General features: G+C 33.6%; 1 protein-coding gene across 1 annotated transcript; it reads right to left on the reverse strand.

The window, feature by feature from the left end:
* Positions 1-4,428: 4,428 nt before the first annotated feature.
* On the reverse strand, positions 4,429-20,323 carry LOC138325067 (sorting nexin-30-like). Its single transcript, XM_069270447.1, has 11 exons — positions 20,179-20,323; positions 15,202-15,396; positions 14,716-14,826; positions 14,338-14,499; positions 13,181-13,376; positions 12,473-12,603; positions 11,936-12,004; positions 11,490-11,576; positions 10,983-11,087; positions 10,261-10,413; positions 4,429-8,653 (listed from the first exon to the last, which is right to left on the reverse strand). The coding sequence occupies exons 1-11, from the start codon at positions 20,299-20,301 to the stop codon at positions 8,525-8,527; spliced, it is 1,461 nt and encodes a 486-aa protein (XP_069126548.1). The 5' UTR covers positions 20,302-20,323; the 3' UTR covers positions 4,429-8,524.
* Positions 20,324-20,393: the final 70 nt, after the last annotated feature.

A 20,393-nucleotide genomic window follows, 5' to 3' on the forward strand; every position in this document is an offset into this window, starting at 1 on the left:
CTTGTCTGTGAACAGGATTAGATTCCAGAAATTTTTGTTAAAGGCACTACCTTCCGGAGCAAAATTTTTTTCTTAAAAAAATAACAGAAGTCAACTGCCGCGCGGCATTTAGGACGACGGGGGAACATAAAACGACCCGCGTTATGAAATTAACATTTTATTTATTCTAATTAAACAGTTTTGAAGGTGGTTTTTAGTAAATGTATAGATAATAACTTCTGCGACTCTACAAAAATATTGATCTCGTTTCACATTCCTATTTTAAAAATTAAAAGCCGTTTCGGAAAGGTAGTGGCCCTTTAATATCCCAGGATTTTGTTACATTTTTCTGTTACTATGGAACTATTTTGCTGATTTAGGTTGCACCGTGATACGTTGCCTGGTTAACACTGTAAGGGTGTGATAGGGCTTTACCACCCATTAAATTTTTTTCTCCTGCTTTATAGACAGAGAACACTGTTTAATAAAATGACAATTACCGAATTAATCCTGTCTCTGTGGTTTATATCTATCTTATCCCGGTGGCTTCGGGTTCACCATTAGTCGAGTCTCATAATCTTTTAGCAAGCTATTCACAGAGTTATCTGCCCTTGTGGGTAGGTATTGATTGTGACATCACATGTTTGCAAGCACAACATCATACTTTCAGAGAAAAGGATGTTGTGTTTCCCTCACAAAGCAATGATGTCACAATAAATACCTACCTGCAAGGGAAGTAACTCTGCATATGCAAAGACAAAATAGTTGTAATTGTACTGCCAGAACAAAAGGGAGATAACTCTAATGGACCAGAATGTGTTCATATGATTTACTGAATCTTCCACCAACATCATACTAGTGTGGAGATGTTCAGAAAATTCATATCATAGTGTGGAGATGTTCAGAAAATTCAAAAAGTAGGAGCAGAAAAATAAACAGCCAGACCAGGCACCATTTGGATGTTAGTTAGTGTCCCCTCTGTTCAGCAGAAAATTCAAAAATAGGAGAGAAAAATTAAACAGCCAGACCAGGACAGAAAGTGTCCCTCTGTTCAACAAATTTAACAAAATGTAGTAGAAGAAATCTGCATGGCCAGACCTCAGGATTTGAATCTTGGTCCTACAGAAGCCAGCTGGATGTTCTACCAATCTTAGTTACTTGGTGGTCAACCTGACCTAAATCAAATTGTAGTGCATATACATGTACATGTCACACTTGATATTAATTTCTTATGATAGCTCCGTCTTATCCTACCCAGAATGTCTCTACAGAAAACCAAACAAACACTGTCACAGGCATATAGAATCTATATTATCATCGATGCATGCAGAAGCCGTACAGTACACTGGGATTGACATTTATTTGATTACTGTCTGTAAGAGGACTTGCAAAAAAAACACTTGAGCATACCACTTTTAGTTTCGCATTTTTTATGAGCAAACTCATATGTGAATTCTAAAGTTTCCAAAATAAATGTTATACAAAAATAAATGCATGATTGTTAGAAAGAGCCTTTGATAACAAATATATATACAGTCGAAACTCGTTATCTCAAAATTCAACGGACCAACAAAAATAATTTGACTCATCCGGAATTCGACTCAAATGTAATGTAATTAGGTTTGAACAGAACATGTTTTTTAAAAATCCTTATCTGATGACTATTACAGCCGGGTACATGCCTATTACTGTGATCAGCATATAACATGATTTTCCAACTGATAAGATTTGTATTAAATCACTTTGGTTACATGTTTTCAGATGTTTTTGGAATTTTCTAATGCAAAACTTGAATTACGATAATATGATTGTCACGGAAATAGACATGCACCCTGATTTCCCATAGGTGGTATACTGACTTCAGTGGTTCATACAACAAACTTATACGAAATGTAGTAATTGAAAAAATAAAAACAAGCGTTACGACAAACTGTAGGTGAATTCCCATTATTTGTAAACATTGTATATTTACGTAATTGATTTTGATTTTTTTTATTTGAAATTTTGACTGAAATTAAATTTGAGATGTCCACTTTTTTTCGCTGAATTTCCGTTTTAAGGACCAGGAATAACCGGAATTTCAAGTCATCCGATCTTAAATTCATATACAAAGAAGAGAAAAAAACGGGACTTCAAAATTAATTCGAATCATCCGGAATTTCGAGTCAAACGAGTTTGAGATAATGAGTTTAGACTGAATTAGCGATTATGCTGGAAATGACAAAGATAGGAAATATTGCTCATCCCGAAATAAAGCAGTTTACAGTAACTAAAATAAACCACTTCGAAATCCTGAGGTATTTCCATCATTTATTTACGGTAGCCATGTAATTTTACATTGTATATCACAGATCAAACATAAAGCAAATTGTAAAGAAATCACATCCTACTAGATTCTACACCATCATGCCTATAGTCTATTCCTGATTTATAGGTTACTATATCTTGTTTCACAATTATAGTTTATCAAATTCCATTGACGGTGCACTCTCCAGGTGAAGCATTTCAAATCCCCATGTACATGTACATGTGTTGGATATGGGTACAAAATTTTCAATTTTTTAAAAACTTCCAATATAAGGATTGATCTTGTGTATTTTTTCCTTCTCCAAGCAGGAAAATTTATTCTAAAAAAGAAAGATGCAAAAATGTAAATTTGTGAATATTGTTACACTTTTGCTCTACTATGAAAAACAGCACAACATGAAAATTCCTGGAATGTTAATAACAATGACAGATGAACAATGTGATTTTATATATATATAGGGTGGTTTTGTTGTTTTCTGATGTCGCTAAGATATCTGTACACTATGTACACAAGACAAATACAGTCAGAGTTCATTTACATACAATGACAAAAAAATAATTAAAATATATGTATAAATTAGACATCAATAAATAAGTCTGCAAATGTCTGTCCAGCAAATAAATAAAATTTAAAATTTTTAAAAATGTTTAATTTCATTTTCAAATTAACTCATTTTATTTTTAAGAAGTATTTGATTTAACAAATATCCTCGATCATACAAAGTAATATTGATTAACGCTTGTTCAAAGGAAGAAACGGTATTAAATAATTGGCGATTATCATATTTGACATATTCATCAAGTGAAAAAAAAATACAATAAAATTACTGACATTATGTAATCATTAGTAGCATATAACAGGTGCTTGTTTCTTACATCATAAACAATCTTAATAAGGTATATAACAGTAAGATCACTGCATGTTGCCTGGTGGTGTACCATTTGCCTTGGACTCTGTCGGCCTAAGTTCGATCCCCGTTACTGAGGTGATTAGGAAGGTCAGGGGTCACTAGCCTGATCAGGTGAGTTGAGTTATCTCCCACACTAACATCAATTGAGCACTTTTATATCCAGGCGCTAAATTGATTTGTATAACTTGTTTCGGACTCAATGTAAAATGAATTGAGTGTGGAGTTTATATACATAACTTGGTAGATAAATTAGACAAGACCTTTAGGTAGATTGTTAATCATATGATAGTAACAGCAAACTCTCCATTGCACAGAAAAAGAGTAAAATTCTACTTATCAATTATCAATAGGAATAAACTAATGACAACAAGACCAAACAGTAATAACTCTACATGATCAATGAATACAAACTACTGATGCTAGTTGCCGTATTCGACCCAATAAGCGCCCAGGGCGCTTAAAAATTTCATAAAAATGAAAAAGTGCTAATAAGTCAAAATTATTGCAAATTTATACCGTTTTATGTAGTTTTGGTCCTTATTTATGTCTGGGCAATTGCAATTGAGGCCTCAAAAGGGGGAGGGGCGCTTATAGGGACATGGGCGCTTATTGGGTCGAATACGGTACATACTGAGACAACCAACATAATACATGTTATACACATGTAGTTATAAAAACAAATCTTGTGATATTTATAAAACTGATGAAATACTTGGTATCCTAAATCTGTTTTACAATAAATCCATGATTCATGTGATTTAACAATTTTTATAAAGGTGATGTATATAGAAAATGTGTGTTTGATTTACTTTGATTATGATATAATGATAGTTTAGTTGACATTTGGCAGAAATTCTGTAAGAGTGATAGACATACGTATGTAACAAACCCTCTATACTACAACAAACAACACGTATAAATCTCTCATTTACTAACAAACATTACTGGTAAAATTCTCTCATTAAGTACAGTCGACCCTGTCTAATCTGACATCTGAGTACACCAACCTGTTGATAAGCCCAACACCATATTACTAGATACATGTACATGACCCTATTTGATGTGAATGTGGATACACATTTAGAGCCAACAGTTTCTCTCCTCTTTTCCAATGTAAACTGAACCTAACTCAATTTGCCTTCACTACTTCTAGAATATAACATAGGAGTTTGACATTCTGTCAATAACATATACTATATTAGGGGTATTTTTTTATATATATGTAGCTATATATTATGACAGAAGGTCAAACTCCTGTGAATATAAACTCTGATCATTAAATTTGTATCTCCTCTGCTTCTGTAAGCTTTGCCATATATTATATGATGGAAGATCTTCTACAAAAACTTCTCTTCTTACAAGAATGCAATAATCAAGTTGGCCTCTAGAGTACAGATTGTCTCCCCTTTTTCTATGTAACCTGGCATATATATTGTCTCCCCTTTTCCTATGTAATAAACCATAGATTGTCTCCCCTTTTCCTATGTTATATGACATACAGGATTATGTAACAAAGTTTAAATACCTGATGGTTTTCTACCCTTCTCATGTGTTATGAGATAACTAGGTTGTCTCCCCTATCATGTAACCTGTCATTGGGTTGTCTCTGCTACATCTGAGTAAAAGAGTACACTAGGTTGTCTCCCTTTCCCAATATTCTGTGACCAACAGGTTGTATTATACAGTTAGTCAGTTTAGACAGGCATCAATGTACACATGAATATTCAACAGCTACAGTACTTTTTTTCATAATGTATTCAACAAAAATTAATTGCACAAATCCACTAATACTGACAGGCTATGCCTTTACATACAAAGCCACTAAAATACAAAGTATATTCTTCTTCAAGCTCTAGATTTACATAATAAATTATATAATTCAAAATCACTGTTGAGCTCCGTTAATCTGGATATCTTCCTTAGAAAATCCCTGAAAAGGTATCATAGTTTGAACTCAGCATTTATCAGACAGAACTTGATGTGAATACAACACATCACCATTTGACCATTGAAGACTGAAAACCTGTTGGGATTAACGAAGCTCACACATATGTAAATGAGATCAGTTATCATTGTATGTTATATTGCCAATTTATAGTGTAAAATCCAAATCAGCTCATTATCTCAAAGTCAGCAGAGCTGTGGTAAAACTGTGGGCTACACTTAAAGTTAGAATGGTAACAAGTTTAGCTATGATCAATAAAATACTGTGAATGAAACAGGGTCTTCATTTGTCGAGATACAAAAACATCTTAGCACTTACCGCAACATTTCGTATGATAAGCATCAAGGACGATCAAAAGTATTTTGTACAATGAGATAGAGTGCAAAATAAAATTGGGGGCAGGGCATGAAAAGAACTAGATAGGATGCATATTTTACAAATGGGATGCTAACTAATCTAATAGAAACACACATATTAGCTTATTCACCCCTGAGGACACATTGGATCTCTTCTATAACAAAGGCTGGGAGAGTTCATTATGAATTTTCAGGGGTGAATGAGTTATTGTTTCTCATAGATGATGTTTACATAAGGAATTAAATGCCAGGCACATCATCAATCAGGTCATATATATACAGACTAGTTGTATGTCTAAATTCACTGTAAAGTACACTGGTAAAATGGGTCAAACAAGAAAAATAAATCAATCTGCTCTCTATCAAATATTATTGATGACAATAGCACAGAAATGCCTCCTTTAACAATACACAATGACAAATAAAACAAAATCATTGCACTAAGAATTGCTGAAATTGAGTATGGTAATTAATGGCTGCAGATGATTCATATATAATCCTGCTCCATTTGAACAATTCAAGCAGAGTGTTCAGATAATAGGTCACCGTGACCTGGATTTCAAACAGTTGTATATAATCATGCACGAAAAGATATTTATTTTATTGATATCATATGAATTATAGGAGATATGACATTATAGTGGTCCATTAAGTCGACTATAATCTAGCAGTAATAATCTTTACTCATGATGAGGAAAAAATTTATAGGCGAAGAAAAAAAATTATCACTATCATATAATGCCATTTCTGTAAAAGATAAAGCCCTGTTAACACTAGTAATCTCCTGATTAATATGTCCACGGTTGTTAATTAATCTATTAGATTCATCAGCTGTAACTAAAAAATAATTTGACTACAGAATCTTTAATCCCCATAAATCGCGTAGAATTTATGTTATATATACAAATTATTCCACAACCAAACCAATACATCTTCAGCATTATGAGTATTTCTTGTATTTGTTAAACAAAAATGTTAATAAATGCTTGTAAACACTTTTATATATAAACACCGAATGTTAAACACTTGCCGTTGATGTATTTTATGTAACAACTCAGCGCTCCCTCATTGGTTCTGTAACACACCATGCTAATTTCTGGGAAAGAAACAACATTTCGATTTCAATCCTTGCAACTATGAAAATGGAAGCTTTTTAAAATGTAATATATGAATATATAAGGGCCATTTTTTCACTTTTAATTCACTCAATCATTTTTTTTTAAACAGAGAAGGATGTCTAGGATTAATTAATACTATAGTTCGGGAGATAAACAGCAAACAAAAAAGGGTTCTAAGATAGCCTATTACATAATACCTGCATCACCATGACCTAGTTTCACAAACATACCTCCTTTAGAAACCAATTACATTTGTACTCAAACTTCTCCATAGGAAAGCATTACAGATCTTAAGGAATACTCATTAACTATGTAAAAATGTATGTGTGATAACTGATTGAACTTTTATTTCTCTTTTTCTTCAATAATCGATGGAAAACCTAAGAGGTTTGATAAAAAAGTTGTAAAAATCATTCAACAGTGAAATCTATTAAGTATTAGTCGTTTTAAGGTTTTTTTCTTTATACTAAAGGAATGCTTTTCTATGGAGAATTTTAAGTTAAAAAATTCTTAACTTTAAGGATTGTTTATGAAAATGAGCCCAGGTAGGTAGATTGTGAAATATCTCGGAAGTAATATTTATACATTTGTAAATGCGATGGAGCATTCTCGATATTCCAGGGGTTCCGATCACATACGATCTCTACACCCCTGGACTATCTCATAGCAAAACTGGAGGCAACCGGAAAGAACAGGTAATTTAGTCCTTTGATGTACATCAAAAGAGTCGTATAAGGGTACACTGTGGTTGACTGTGTGGCTTTGAAGTTAGGCGTCACTCTCTCTGTAGTCTTCAAAGGAAATTTTTGCAGGCTTGTGATTGGTCAGAAATTTTCTTCTGACCTGCCTTCAGTTTTACTGTGAGATAGTCCAGGGGTGGATATAACGTCAGTTATGGTAACCCCTGGAGTATCGAGGATGGCGATGGAGTTGCTTTCATTAATTTTGGTCTGTAAAATATGAAAGGTTGACAAGAAAGTACTACAGCAATAATAAATAAAGATAAAAACACACAACCAGTCTACAAAGTCAATAATATATTCATAATCTATCATAACAACCTGTACGGATCCCAATTTCTCAAAACAAACTTACTCTGGTAAGTCAAAATGGAAGTAATTTTTTTTACTCAAGTTACATAATGAGTTCAGTCTGCACTTTTTTGTTTCGAGATATCAGAGTCAAGAACCTACATTATAGCCTCAAGTCTATTATCTAACATTTCCTGTCTATTAACATCTTTTTATCCTCTACAATTGATTTTGTTGAGAATCTGTAGGGCAGCCATAGTGAGATCTTTACTACATTTTCATAACCTATTAAATTTAGGGATATTTGTTTTATTTTCTTGAGCATTGATGAGCCAAAATTAAAACCTTAAGATATCTTTTGATTTCATACAAAACAATTAAAATTTTTATCTAAATAACACTGATGGCATATGCCCATATATTACTTAATACACTGGAAAAATTACAGCTTTCTACACCTTCTTTAAAAAACAGTTTTCTTTTTGAAATGCATGTAATAAGAAAAAAATCTATGTGTGTAAATATATCCATTCAAAACTGACTTTTTATGTATGTATAATCTTTTTCGGTTCGTTGCCAATTTTCCTCTCAAATCAAGATGTCCTTTCAGCCATAATGATATCCATGAATACAAGGCATGCATGGTACAAAAGTATTTAGTTTCAAAACAAAATTGATGTTTGAAATGAAAACTGCATTGAATATATTATGTGTGAGATGCATTATGACAGATATCTGCAGGAATTACACTGATCGAGTGACGTCACCATGACGACACTATACCCTTGAAGCTTTGTGTTACCATAGACACTCTGTTTCACACTAATGTTTATGGCGTATTTTGGTCCAAAAAGAAACATTCTGAAGTTTTTTCACATCAATCCTCTTCCTTTTTCTCTGCTTCTTTCTCAATTTCTTCACTTGTTTCAGGGTTGGATTTCTCTTTAGGGGCAAACAAATTCTTTTCCTGAATTGTACATATAGCTTCTTCCCAACATGCAAGTGACTGAAATGAAACACAATTAACACAAAATACAGTAATTTTACTATGAATGAATCACAAAGATTTTATGAACACAAATTGACATCTTTCTCTTTCTCATCTTAGTAAGTAAAGTCAGAGTGTGTATACAGTTTCATAACATTTTCATCCGGGCCATCGAAAGTGATATGTATATATGACATGTTTTGCAATCAATATAAAATAAATAAAGTTTATATTTATATAACATACAAAGTCTATTTAGCCTTGCAATCACGGTGACAGTAGTAACCAACTGTATTATGTCTAAAATTAAACAGAGATATAAACAAAACATATTGAATTTCATTTACGCACTCCATAAAATATATATCAAAATGAAGATCAATCCTTAACATATTATTTTTACAGTTACCAGAAATCTGATAGAGATACTGATTCTCATTCAGTTATGGAGAAAAACTGTAAAAGTGAGATTAGAACCAGATTTTTAAATACAACTGTACAGACATCTGATTATTAATACATTTTGTAATAACTTTCAACTTAACAAAATAAAATGAACACAAGCAATATACTTTGATCCATCCCTATATTTTTGGTAATTTGCAAACGGAAAGTGTTAGTTACAAATCTTTTAATGTCTTTTTATAGTATGATATTGTTATGATACTTATCCTTTTGTAGTCTTCTATTTATACCTACCCTTTCGTAGTACGCTTTTTTATACCTACCCTTTCGTAGTATGCTTTTTTATACCTACCCTTTCGTAGTATGCTTTTTTATACCTACCCTTTCTTAGTATGCTATTTTATACCTACCCTTTCGTAGTATGCTATTTTATACCTACCCTTTCGTAGTATGCTATTTTATACCTACCCTTTCGTAGTATGCTATTTTATATCTAACCTTTCGTAGTAAGCGATTTTTATACCTACCAATTCATAGTTTGCTATTTTATACCTAACCTTATGTAGCATGTTATTTTATACTACCATTTCGTAGAATGCTATTTTATACCTACCCTTTCGTAGTATGCTATTTTATACCTATCCTTTCGTAGTATGCTATTTTATACCTACCCTTTCATAGTATGCTATTTTATACCTATCCTTTCGTAGTATGCTATTTTATACCTACCTTTGGTAGTATGCTATTTTATACCTACCTTTTTGTATGCTATTTTATACCTACCCTTTCGTAGTATGCTATTTTATACCTACCCTTTCGTAGTATGCTATTTTATACCTAACCTTTCGTAGTAAGCGATTTTTATACCTACTAGTTCATAGTTTGCTATTTTATACCTAACCTTTCGTAGCATGTTATTTTATACGTACCAGTTCGTAGAATGCTTTTTTATACCTACCCTTTCGTAGTAAGCGATTTTTATACCTACCGGTTCGTAGTATGCTATTTTATACCTACCCGTACGTAGTATGCTATTTCATACCTACCCTTTCATAGTATGCTATTTTATACCTACCCTTTCGTAGTATGCTATTTTATACCTATCCTTTCGTAGTATGCTATTTTATACCTACCCATTCGTAGTATGCTATTTTATACCTACCCTTTCTTAGTACGCCATTTTATACCTACCCATTCGTAGTATGCTATTTTATACCTACCCTTTCGTAGTATGCTATTTGCCTGTCTGCTAGGTTGATGAAGAGCTCCTTGAGGTCGCGTTGTTTGTTTTTGTGCCACCGCTCCATGTCCACACGGAGGTCAGCATCAGCACAAGCCGTTTTATCGTTTAGAGACTCCATCTGAGTGGTGAGCTAGAAGAGAGTGTAGAGAACTTCATCATCAGTGTTCTTCCCTTGTGGAAATATAGTACCTAATCTCCTATCTAATCTTATTGAAAACTAGCCTATCTAACATATATGGACTGCAGTGACTGAGAGGTTAAGATGTTCTGATACTTGTTACCACAAACCCTCCACCTATGGGTCAAATCTCATGCGAGACAGTTGCCAGTTACTGACTGCTGGTGAACAGTTTTTCTCAAGTAACTGAGGCTTTCCTTTGCCTCCTAAACCTTTCATATCCTTGAATGACCCTAGTGTTAACAGGACGTAAAAATATTAAACCAAAGACAAAAATTAATTTCCCCCTTTTTAAAAAATTATTTTGACCAGCCTTATTTATGTGAAATATGGGTCCATCTTTTCAATGATTAGCACACCTCTATATGTAATAAGGGTGTTACTATTATCAACTCAAGTGTTATGAAAATAGGATTTAAAGCAATAATCAGCAAAGTTTACACAGCAAATTTCCCACTTTTGAGCCCTATCCCTATGCCTCATGGTACTTGGGTTGTTGAAACCGATTACAAAATGCTTACATCTGTAATTTGTTGTTCTAATTTGTCTTGTTTTTGTTGTTTTACATCCTCGGGATCTTTTCCTAGGAATGCTCCAATGGAGTAGGTCTGGTCTGAAATCTTTACCTGAAATAACGCCATCAATTATATCTCCCTAGACTTAATCATATACTCTACAATTATCTAGCACATTGTATTTTTACATTCTGATCAATATAAAATACAGCGTAACCCACTTAATTTGAAATCGGTTATATTGAAAATACTGCTTAATTTGAAATTGGTTATATTGAAAATACTGCTTAATTTGAAATCAGTTATATTGAAAATACTGCTTAATTTGAAATCGGTTATATTGAAAATACTCCCTGATTTGAAATCAGTTATATAGAAATAATGCTTAATTTGAAAAGAAGTATAATCCTTGATTACACATATATCCATTGACTTTCTCCTTGTTAACAAAATATGTAAAATGATTTAAGACAAAGCAAACTATCCAGCATTAAGTATATAAAGAGCTTTCACCTGTTCTCTTTCATCCTTTTTCTTACTCAGCTCCTCTATTGTCATATCATACTCCATTTGGATAGCATCTCTACGTCTTAGGACAGCCTAGATATACATCAAATAGTTTGTCGTTAACTCGTTCGGTACATAAACATCATAAGTAAACTATAACATCTCTTTCAATAAGCGTCCCTATAAATGAGTAGCCATCCTTTCCTTTGTATTGTTAATATTTTATGTTATAAAACTCATCTATATTATATACCACATACTTATTATACTTATTTATATATCACCGGTAAATTACATTAACTTTTGAAAATCAAGTGATCACTTGATAAAACATTTTAACATTAAAAAGAAATTTATTATAAAGTAGTTTATGCTGGGATATTCAGACCAATAACTACAATAGTAGACATACAAGTTTTTTTTCAGAATCAAGGCACATGGTTTAGACTTACCTTGATCGCATCACAGTACAGGGTGTATTCTTTGAGGGGCTGGGAGAAATTGGCTTCTGTCCTCTCAATCTGTGATCATCAAAATTATTGATTTATACGATTTATACCATCCACTGACAATTTGAAACGAAGACTGAACAACCATTTCTTTTTAATGGGTCAAAGGTCAAAACATTAAGTCATGGTCATGAGTAATCTTGGTTTAGCAATTATTTTCTACATTAATGTATCAACCGATGGGACTATTTCATGTACCATGTGATACCTGTTATTGTTTATTTGAGCATGACTTTTGTTTTGATAGGTGATGGAATGATGCTAAAAGATGATACTAGTCCCACACATACGTTATCAGGTATCACATAGTACATGAATTAGTCCCATTGTGATAATCATACTTGCCAAAAAAAACACACAATTTTTTTTTTCTTGAACTGTTAATATGAGGCTAAAGTATGTTGCCTGATAAATGATTTTATTGTCAGTATATAATAGGAAGGTGTTCTGTAGCTGTTAACTGCAAAAAGCAATACATACGACTTCCTTGAGAGCATCACAGCTTGTGTCGACAGCCTTGGACATGGCCAGCAGTGAGGTGGTCAGGTTATCCTCAGAGTTAGCCCAGAGTGTATAGATAGGTCCCCAGTCCTTCATCTCCAACAAATACTCTAGAAACATCAAACAATAATGTAACATTCATTAAGTAAAAGACTCTTAATATGATGCCATGTGTTATTACAATTAAGTAATATTGGGTTTTTTGTGTGTTGTAACACATGGTCACATATCATCACATGCATGGATATGTTAATGAACTAGGCTAACCGTAGAAAAGTAGTTTAAATGTTTAAACAGAGGAAATTTACCCCATAATAACAAAACAATTCATTAACATCTCTATACCTTTTTATACTTTCTTTCCTTTAACATTTCTACAATTATGTGTTAGATATGTGTTAAGTTTTGTATATCTGCAGCCATAGAATTTCCTAATTCTAAAAATACCAGAGAACAAGATATCATATATTCAAGTTCAATACCATGACATCTTTTGTTGGTTGAGGCAGATAAATATCAGTAAAGCAGGTTTTCCCATCATTGAGTGGATACAAGTATGTTTTTTAAGCTTTTTGGATTCTAGAACTAAATACTTTATCCCGTAACAAATTGTCACATGTGTATATTTGTCACTTGTGTATGTTTGTCACTTGTGTATATTTGTCACTTGTGTTTGCATATGATTACCTCCCTGTTCCTTAGATACCCTTTGTGATATCCGGTCCAGGACACCAAGCTTGTCAGCAAATGACTGGACATACTCATGCATCATGGTGAACTCCGGAGAGCGGTTCTTCATCATATAGGCAGCACTGATGTTGTGTATGGAGTCAGATACACGACTCAGGAGTCCTGATCCCTGTTTCTTGTGGGCCTGGAATTCCTGGAAAATAGAGCAACCTTTCTAAACTCACAATATGATTACTACAATATAGGGGAACCTCTCATAGCTGATGATATTATACCTCACTTTCATTTAGAATGTTCTGATCGGCTAAAAATTGATCAGATGACATTCAATAAGCTAGATATTTCACCAGGATTGGAAGGTGAAGGAAATAAACCCTAGGGAAATAACCCATGGGGGAAATAACCCCTTAGAAACTCTGCACATGACCGGAGGTTGAAGTAATCTGCAACATCAACAAACAATGGCACAGCTGTTACTTTTTTTCTTTTAAGCTAGCCAAATTTAGCAACGTTGTTGGGAAATATCTTCATAAGTTCTTTTACCAGAGATTTAGATAGCTTGTGGTTGCAACAAATTCATGGATTTCATTTAATTTTTTCTGTACATGTATATTGAAATAATTATAAGTATGTCCCTATGTGTCGGGATACATCTAAATTTGTCTCCATGGAAAGAGTTTTTTTCTTGACGGCGTATCAGAGGGCCATAATTGTATAATATCACTCCAATATATTGAAAGATAGTTAAACTTCATCAAGTTCATAAAGCAGGAAAACTCAGTAAATCTCATTATTCTGTATTTTATAAATGATTGAATTTGATAAAGGCATTCCGTTTTCTTTTACCTATATTGATCAAGATCAATTATATATTGATCTAAAACTGATCTACGTCAAACATATTGATACTTGGTACCATATAAATTCATCCTAGATAATTTCCATCTCATTACAGTAAAGGTTATTTCCATGCCTAATGATAATTTTCTGTGGTAGTCTAATGTCTGTGGAATATTGTATACTTACTTATTGTTGAAATTATAACAGATTGTTTGTTTTTACAAAATCTTTTTGTTTGTTTGTTTTTTAATCTATTATGCAAAAGACATATTTTACAGTGCATACAGGGTGGACCTAATATGACAGACTCTTACCCAGGCTTTGGCCGTTAGGAACACATGGAAATTAGTGTCAAATGATAACACTGGATGATCGGCGATTCTTGTTAGGAACTTTTGTAGGGCCGACTGTCGCACTCGTAAGAACTCCTGACTGAATCTATCCAAACGACGGAGACTGTGCTTTTCTGGCAATGGCTACAAGTTGAAAGGTTAAAAACAGTCAATTGTTCATTGAAATTACAAAGTTGTATAGACTTAAAACATTAGATATTAATCAACAAGTAAGGGGAGGTAATCCAAAAAATTGTGTAACTTGCATGCAATCTTTTATTAGTATCAAATTAAATTTATATATTGTCAAATAATGACTAAATATGGAAAATATAAAGAAGAACTTTATCATACACTTACAGGTACAAGGTGTGTTGGATAATTTTCTTCTAGCCGTTGTCGTAGCCACAGAAAATCATTATACCTTCTTCTGACTGAGTACTCACTGTCATCAAACTCACTCCTAGTTGTCTGTGTTGAAATAATAAATCCATATACTTTTTTGAATTAAGAATCATGGAAAAAAGAAATGAATGAAAAGAATTATATAATAATTAAGTTGAAAGTACATTTACAAACATAATTTGCTGAGTTCAAAGATTTGTTCATGTTATGAATCTATCGATAGCTGTATAAATTTATTTATTTCCTTATTAGGAGATAACTCTCATTGGTTTTTTTGCTAGACAGAGTGCATGCACATATCCTTAAAAGGAAAGAATTCTAGGACTTTGAAGTCAATGAATAAAAGAATATATAATCTTAATAAAAAGGTTAGGACCTTATAAGTAAACCCATGACCTAAAATATTCAAGTTTAAAACATGTGTGGTGTACATGTTTATACCTTCATGTTGATTCTAAATGTGACGTAGGCTTCCATTGTACTGGTGTGTTTCTCTGGGTCATCAACCACAACAAAAAGGTCATGGGTCTCATCATCAAGGTCATCATCATAGCGACTTAAGTTGGCTATCAGACTTGAACTGCGGGACACACTGAGGTCAGATTTTCCAGACGCATCCAAACTGAGACTCTCCATCTGTAAACCAGGATACATGCATATAAATTATGAGACAGACAATTTACTTAAAACATTAATCATGTGTTTTCCCCTCAGGAGGATGAGCATGACATATATCACACTTATATAGACCTTATATATAAGTTGAAGTGCCTGGTCAATGGCGATCCAGAACAGTTACACTTAATCAGTACTCCTCACTCCTTTGTCTCAAAGATTTAACACACAACCCTGGGCCCAGTTTCATGAACTTTAAGGAAACTTTAAGGAATTCCTTTAGTTAAATTTCCCCATAGAAAAGCATTGCAAAAATTAAGGAAAAAATCTTAAGTTAAGGAGCCTTCCTTAAATTCTGTAATGCTTCCCTATGGAGAATTTTAAGTTAAGGGATTCCTTAATTTTAAGGAATGTTCATGAAACTGGGCCCTGGTTCGGGTATATGCGTCCCCCGCTAAGCATACAACCAATGCTAAAAACAGTGTTTGGTCACAGACTCCAAATTTAGTAGGTGCAAAAAAATACAAGACAAGACCATGGTTCCAACCGAGAACCCTCCAAACCCTATAGTCGGAGTGTTCTACCAATTCATCATCGGCCCAACCCAGAACCATTACACATGTACATATAATGTCATGTTCATACCCGTTTTTATTTTTCATCAGACAACTTAATGAGTATATATATTCTATTTGGTGATAGTTGAAAGAAACTCAATGCAATTTTATCAATATCTTTCAGTAGACAGCAAAATATAACTATCAATGTGTCAGACAGGAATTTTTATTTGTAGTACTGGTATTGGACTGGGGCGATCATTAGTGACCAAGCTAACTACTTCAGTCGGTAGAACCGCAGTCTAGTTTTCAGAGGTCCTAGGTTTGAGTCTGCGGTCTAGAAGCTACATTTTGTCCTCTCCTGTTAAATATCTATCCAAGTTTTTCGACGACATGATCTTATTACTACTGGCATGTATATACAGTTGGTAGTAGACTAAAGGTTACACATTGTGCACACGGTGTGAACTACGAGTGGACACGGAGTGCACGAGGTTTAGACTACAGGTAGACACGGAGTGCACGAGGTTTAGACTACAGGTAGACACGGAGTGCACGAGGTTTAGACTACAGGTAGACACGGAGTGCACAAGATTTAGACTACAGGTAGACACGGAGTGCACTACGTGTGAACACGGTGTCCACTACAGGTGGGTATCGTGTCCAGGTAAAATGTTCACTACATCTAGACCACAGACAGACTAGATGATGTGCCACAGAAATATGAGAAAATATGAATTGATTCTGCAGTCTATATGGACTTTGACAGATAGAAATAGTTATTGCGATCAGAAACATGATATTTATTGCAACATAAAAATTGCCGTTAATTACTGGAAATCATTCGTACTGTAATGTTTATTTGAATAGATACATATTAAAGTAAAATGTATCAATATATATTATCATACAATTTAATTTATAAATAAGGACGTTAATTATATAATTTATAAAAGCAGATTAACTGCGTACGTTACACCACATACTGGTTATGTCTCATCAATGGATAGTTCCCAGTAAAAACTATTTTTCTTAGCTAGTGATAAGTAGTTTAAAGCTGAAATTCTTTTTCGTACGCATAAAGTGATGAACCTTGCGTGGAGTAAGATTTTTAGTATAAGCAAATCGTCGCCAAAGAGATATTTTGATCGGCAAATTATTTTGATTAAAAAGAATATATTGATGGGCATAATAAAAGCAAGGACATATAAACATAAACAAATTAAATTCTTCATAAAATGTTTAACTATGTATGTATGGAATATAGTTTTCTAAACGGCAAGGTGCGCGAAATAGTTTGTATAATACGTATACATTTGCTACATGGAACCTGGCGCGTTGCAAAGCATTGGAAAATGAGAAATCGTCCATAGACGTTAAAAATCGGCATTAGAAATTACACTTTATTACACTCAACCGATTGAGGAACCTGTAAGCACTGGCTTAAGAAAGCAAAAATTTATTATCGGGCATGTGGCTGCTCGTGAGCATCAACACTGTACATGTTCAAAGGACCGATCGCTAAAATGTAGGTCACATGTCTGATAACAAATCAAACAGACAGAATCAAAATAAATCCAACTTCTACCCAGTTAAACTGTAGATTCATAGTTGTTGATTAGATTCTGAATTTGTCATAATTATTTTAATTCTAGAAACCTTGATAATTTGACAATATCCTTATTTTGACCTTCTTTTACAAACCGCGTGAGTTATATGATAACAATATATATATTAATGTATGATCCATACATGTAGTATATTGTTCACTTAAATTTGCCTGCTCGAAAGGTAGACCCCTAGGCTAGGACTGCAGTTGCCATGGTCACTTGGACTTCATACTGTTCCATCAACCACACGGGTATGATAATCTAAATTACCTAACATTGGCCAGAGTGGGACCAGGGGCCTGGGGCCTTCTTTGGGCACCCTTCAATATGTTCAGTCAAGTGTATCACAGACTAACAACACCTATATACATGTAGTACCTTATCGAAGCCCCAGGAGGTCCATTTATAGCATGCTGTACATGTACTTAGGTGGCAGCCTCTCTACATACATACATTGTAGTCATCACACAAATACGTACAGTTATACAACAATGCTAGTCAATAGGGATATGTTAGTGTTTTAACTAGTAGTGCATTTTAATTTATTTGTTAATGAAGCTTTATATATTAAAATTAAAAATAATCTAAATACCAAGTGTATAGTTAACTAAAACATTTATTTCAAGATTATTGGAATACTATATTTCATCCAATATCTTTTCATTAATTTATTTTTTACACTGGTTTTTTACATATATCAGAAACCTGATTATCATGACTATGTTGAATAAGTTCCTAATCTACATTAATTTTGATTATAATATATACATGTATTATTTGTTAATTCAAGGTTGTGACAGACATGCATTATTTACGCATTGTACAGCTACCGTCAGCTCCACTTCACGCCCCCCCCCCTCTCCAGGAACCGGTGTACATGTTTACCCAGGCTCTACAACAAGCATGTACATGTATCTAATAAGAATGGTACTTATGTGTTTCAAACCCATGAACCTATGTGATTTTTAAACGGTAAAGTATATTTGTTTGTCTTAACAAACTTCCATAGAAACAATTCTAAAATCACATATTATATAAGGATACTGCCCCCATTCTCATAAAGCCGTGCAAACACATAAGGTAACGATTCTGCCCTCTGGCCATCTATCGATGGTCACCTTGAGGTACCTGTATAGCTGGATACTGTGGCTTACCTGTATGTTTGACAAGTTATAATTATTGGACCATGACGCAATATACGATCAAGATAACTTGCCGGGTTGGGATCATAAACTTATTGTGTGTACCGGTAATTAAGAATCAAAACAAGCTGAATTGGGTACTTGTAGGTAGACTAGCCACCAATTAGTGGAGGACGTCATATAGTTTGAAGTGGATTTAATTCTGCATGATCTTTTAAAGACGTTCAGTTTTTAATAAAGAATATGTAATTAAGTTTTTTTTTACGTACAATACTTTTAGAACTTAAAATAGCAAGAAAAATATTATAAAAGTGTATATATTTTAATGAAAGACGATCTACAAGTTATCGCTAGACAACTGATTGATAGGCACCAAATCTTTTTGTTTAGAAGCTATGTATTACCCGGTATATGATTGTATTATTGATAGCTTATTATAAAAGAAAAAGTATCTCAAAAGCACATTAGGACTGGTTTTTGCTGCAATTCAAAGTTGTTTTTGGCTTGTGAAAATGCTTGATGTAAGTGATTTATATATTTACCCATAAAACATTTACTTTTGAAAACGTAATATAGACAATTTAAGATAAGAAATGGAAACTACTGATATAATATTAAATAGACATATACTTAATGAATATAAATCAATCTTTATTACTTTTGCAGTGAAAAGGTTTTATTCATGTATACTAAAACATATTGTATTGTATAGTTATATATACTGTACATTAAATTGTAAATGTTGTAATTAAAAAAAATAAACACTTAAAATTATAATTATGTATTATTTCAAATTGAAGAACTTATTCTTCCCCGATCCCTAACTGTAACACATCACCTTGTCTGTCTAGCTCTCAATGTACCTGGACACGATGTCCACCTGTAGTGGACACCGTGTTCACACGTAGTGCACTCCGTGTCTACCTGTAGTCTAAATCTTGTGCACTCCGTGTCTACCTGTAGTCTAAATCTTGTGCACTCCGTGTCTACCTGTAGTCTAAACCTCGTGCACTCCGTGTCTACCCGTAGTCTAAACCTCGTGCACTCCGTGTCTACCTGTAGTCTAAACCTCGTGCACTCCGTGTGCACAAGGGTGTAATCTTATTACTACTGGCATGTCTATAGCTAGATCTAGCCCTAATTAGGCTTATACATATCTATAGGCTATAGGCCTACTCACTGTACTTCAGATTTACATAGTACTTACATGTAGGTCTAGTAACAACGTTACATGAATTTTTACAAACAACACCTATCTATTGTATTTGGAAGTTGTAGAAAATAAGAAATCCAGAGAATTATGAGATGCAAAAGGCGACGCAGTTAACATTGACAAATATTTGATCATCAAAACGGGACAAAAACAGTAGGATATACTAACGTTAATGACACAAGCACAAATCAGAAATTAATCGATATTTGTGTTTTGCTGAGAGTAGCAAAGCCAAAGGTGGGATGACGCATTCTAGGCGCTAGATGCGGGTACTTATTTACCTCTCCGTCGTCACTTGGATCGAGACCGCTGATCAATGGATCTTTGAATTTGTGCTGATCGTTTGATGCATCAGAAGATGTATTATCGTCTTCTTTGCCGAAGATGTCTTCCGAGCTGGCCATTTTCAGCACCGGATCCCTGATGTCAATGATAATCAGCTGTTTATGTATACTTGATTTTTATTGGCTTAAGTATTTCTCATAACCAATCAGAA

This window comes from Argopecten irradians, chromosome 6, assembly GCF_041381155.1.
Source record: "Argopecten irradians isolate NY chromosome 6, Ai_NY, whole genome shotgun sequence".
NCBI lineage: Eukaryota > Metazoa > Mollusca > Bivalvia > Pectinida > Pectinidae > Argopecten > Argopecten irradians.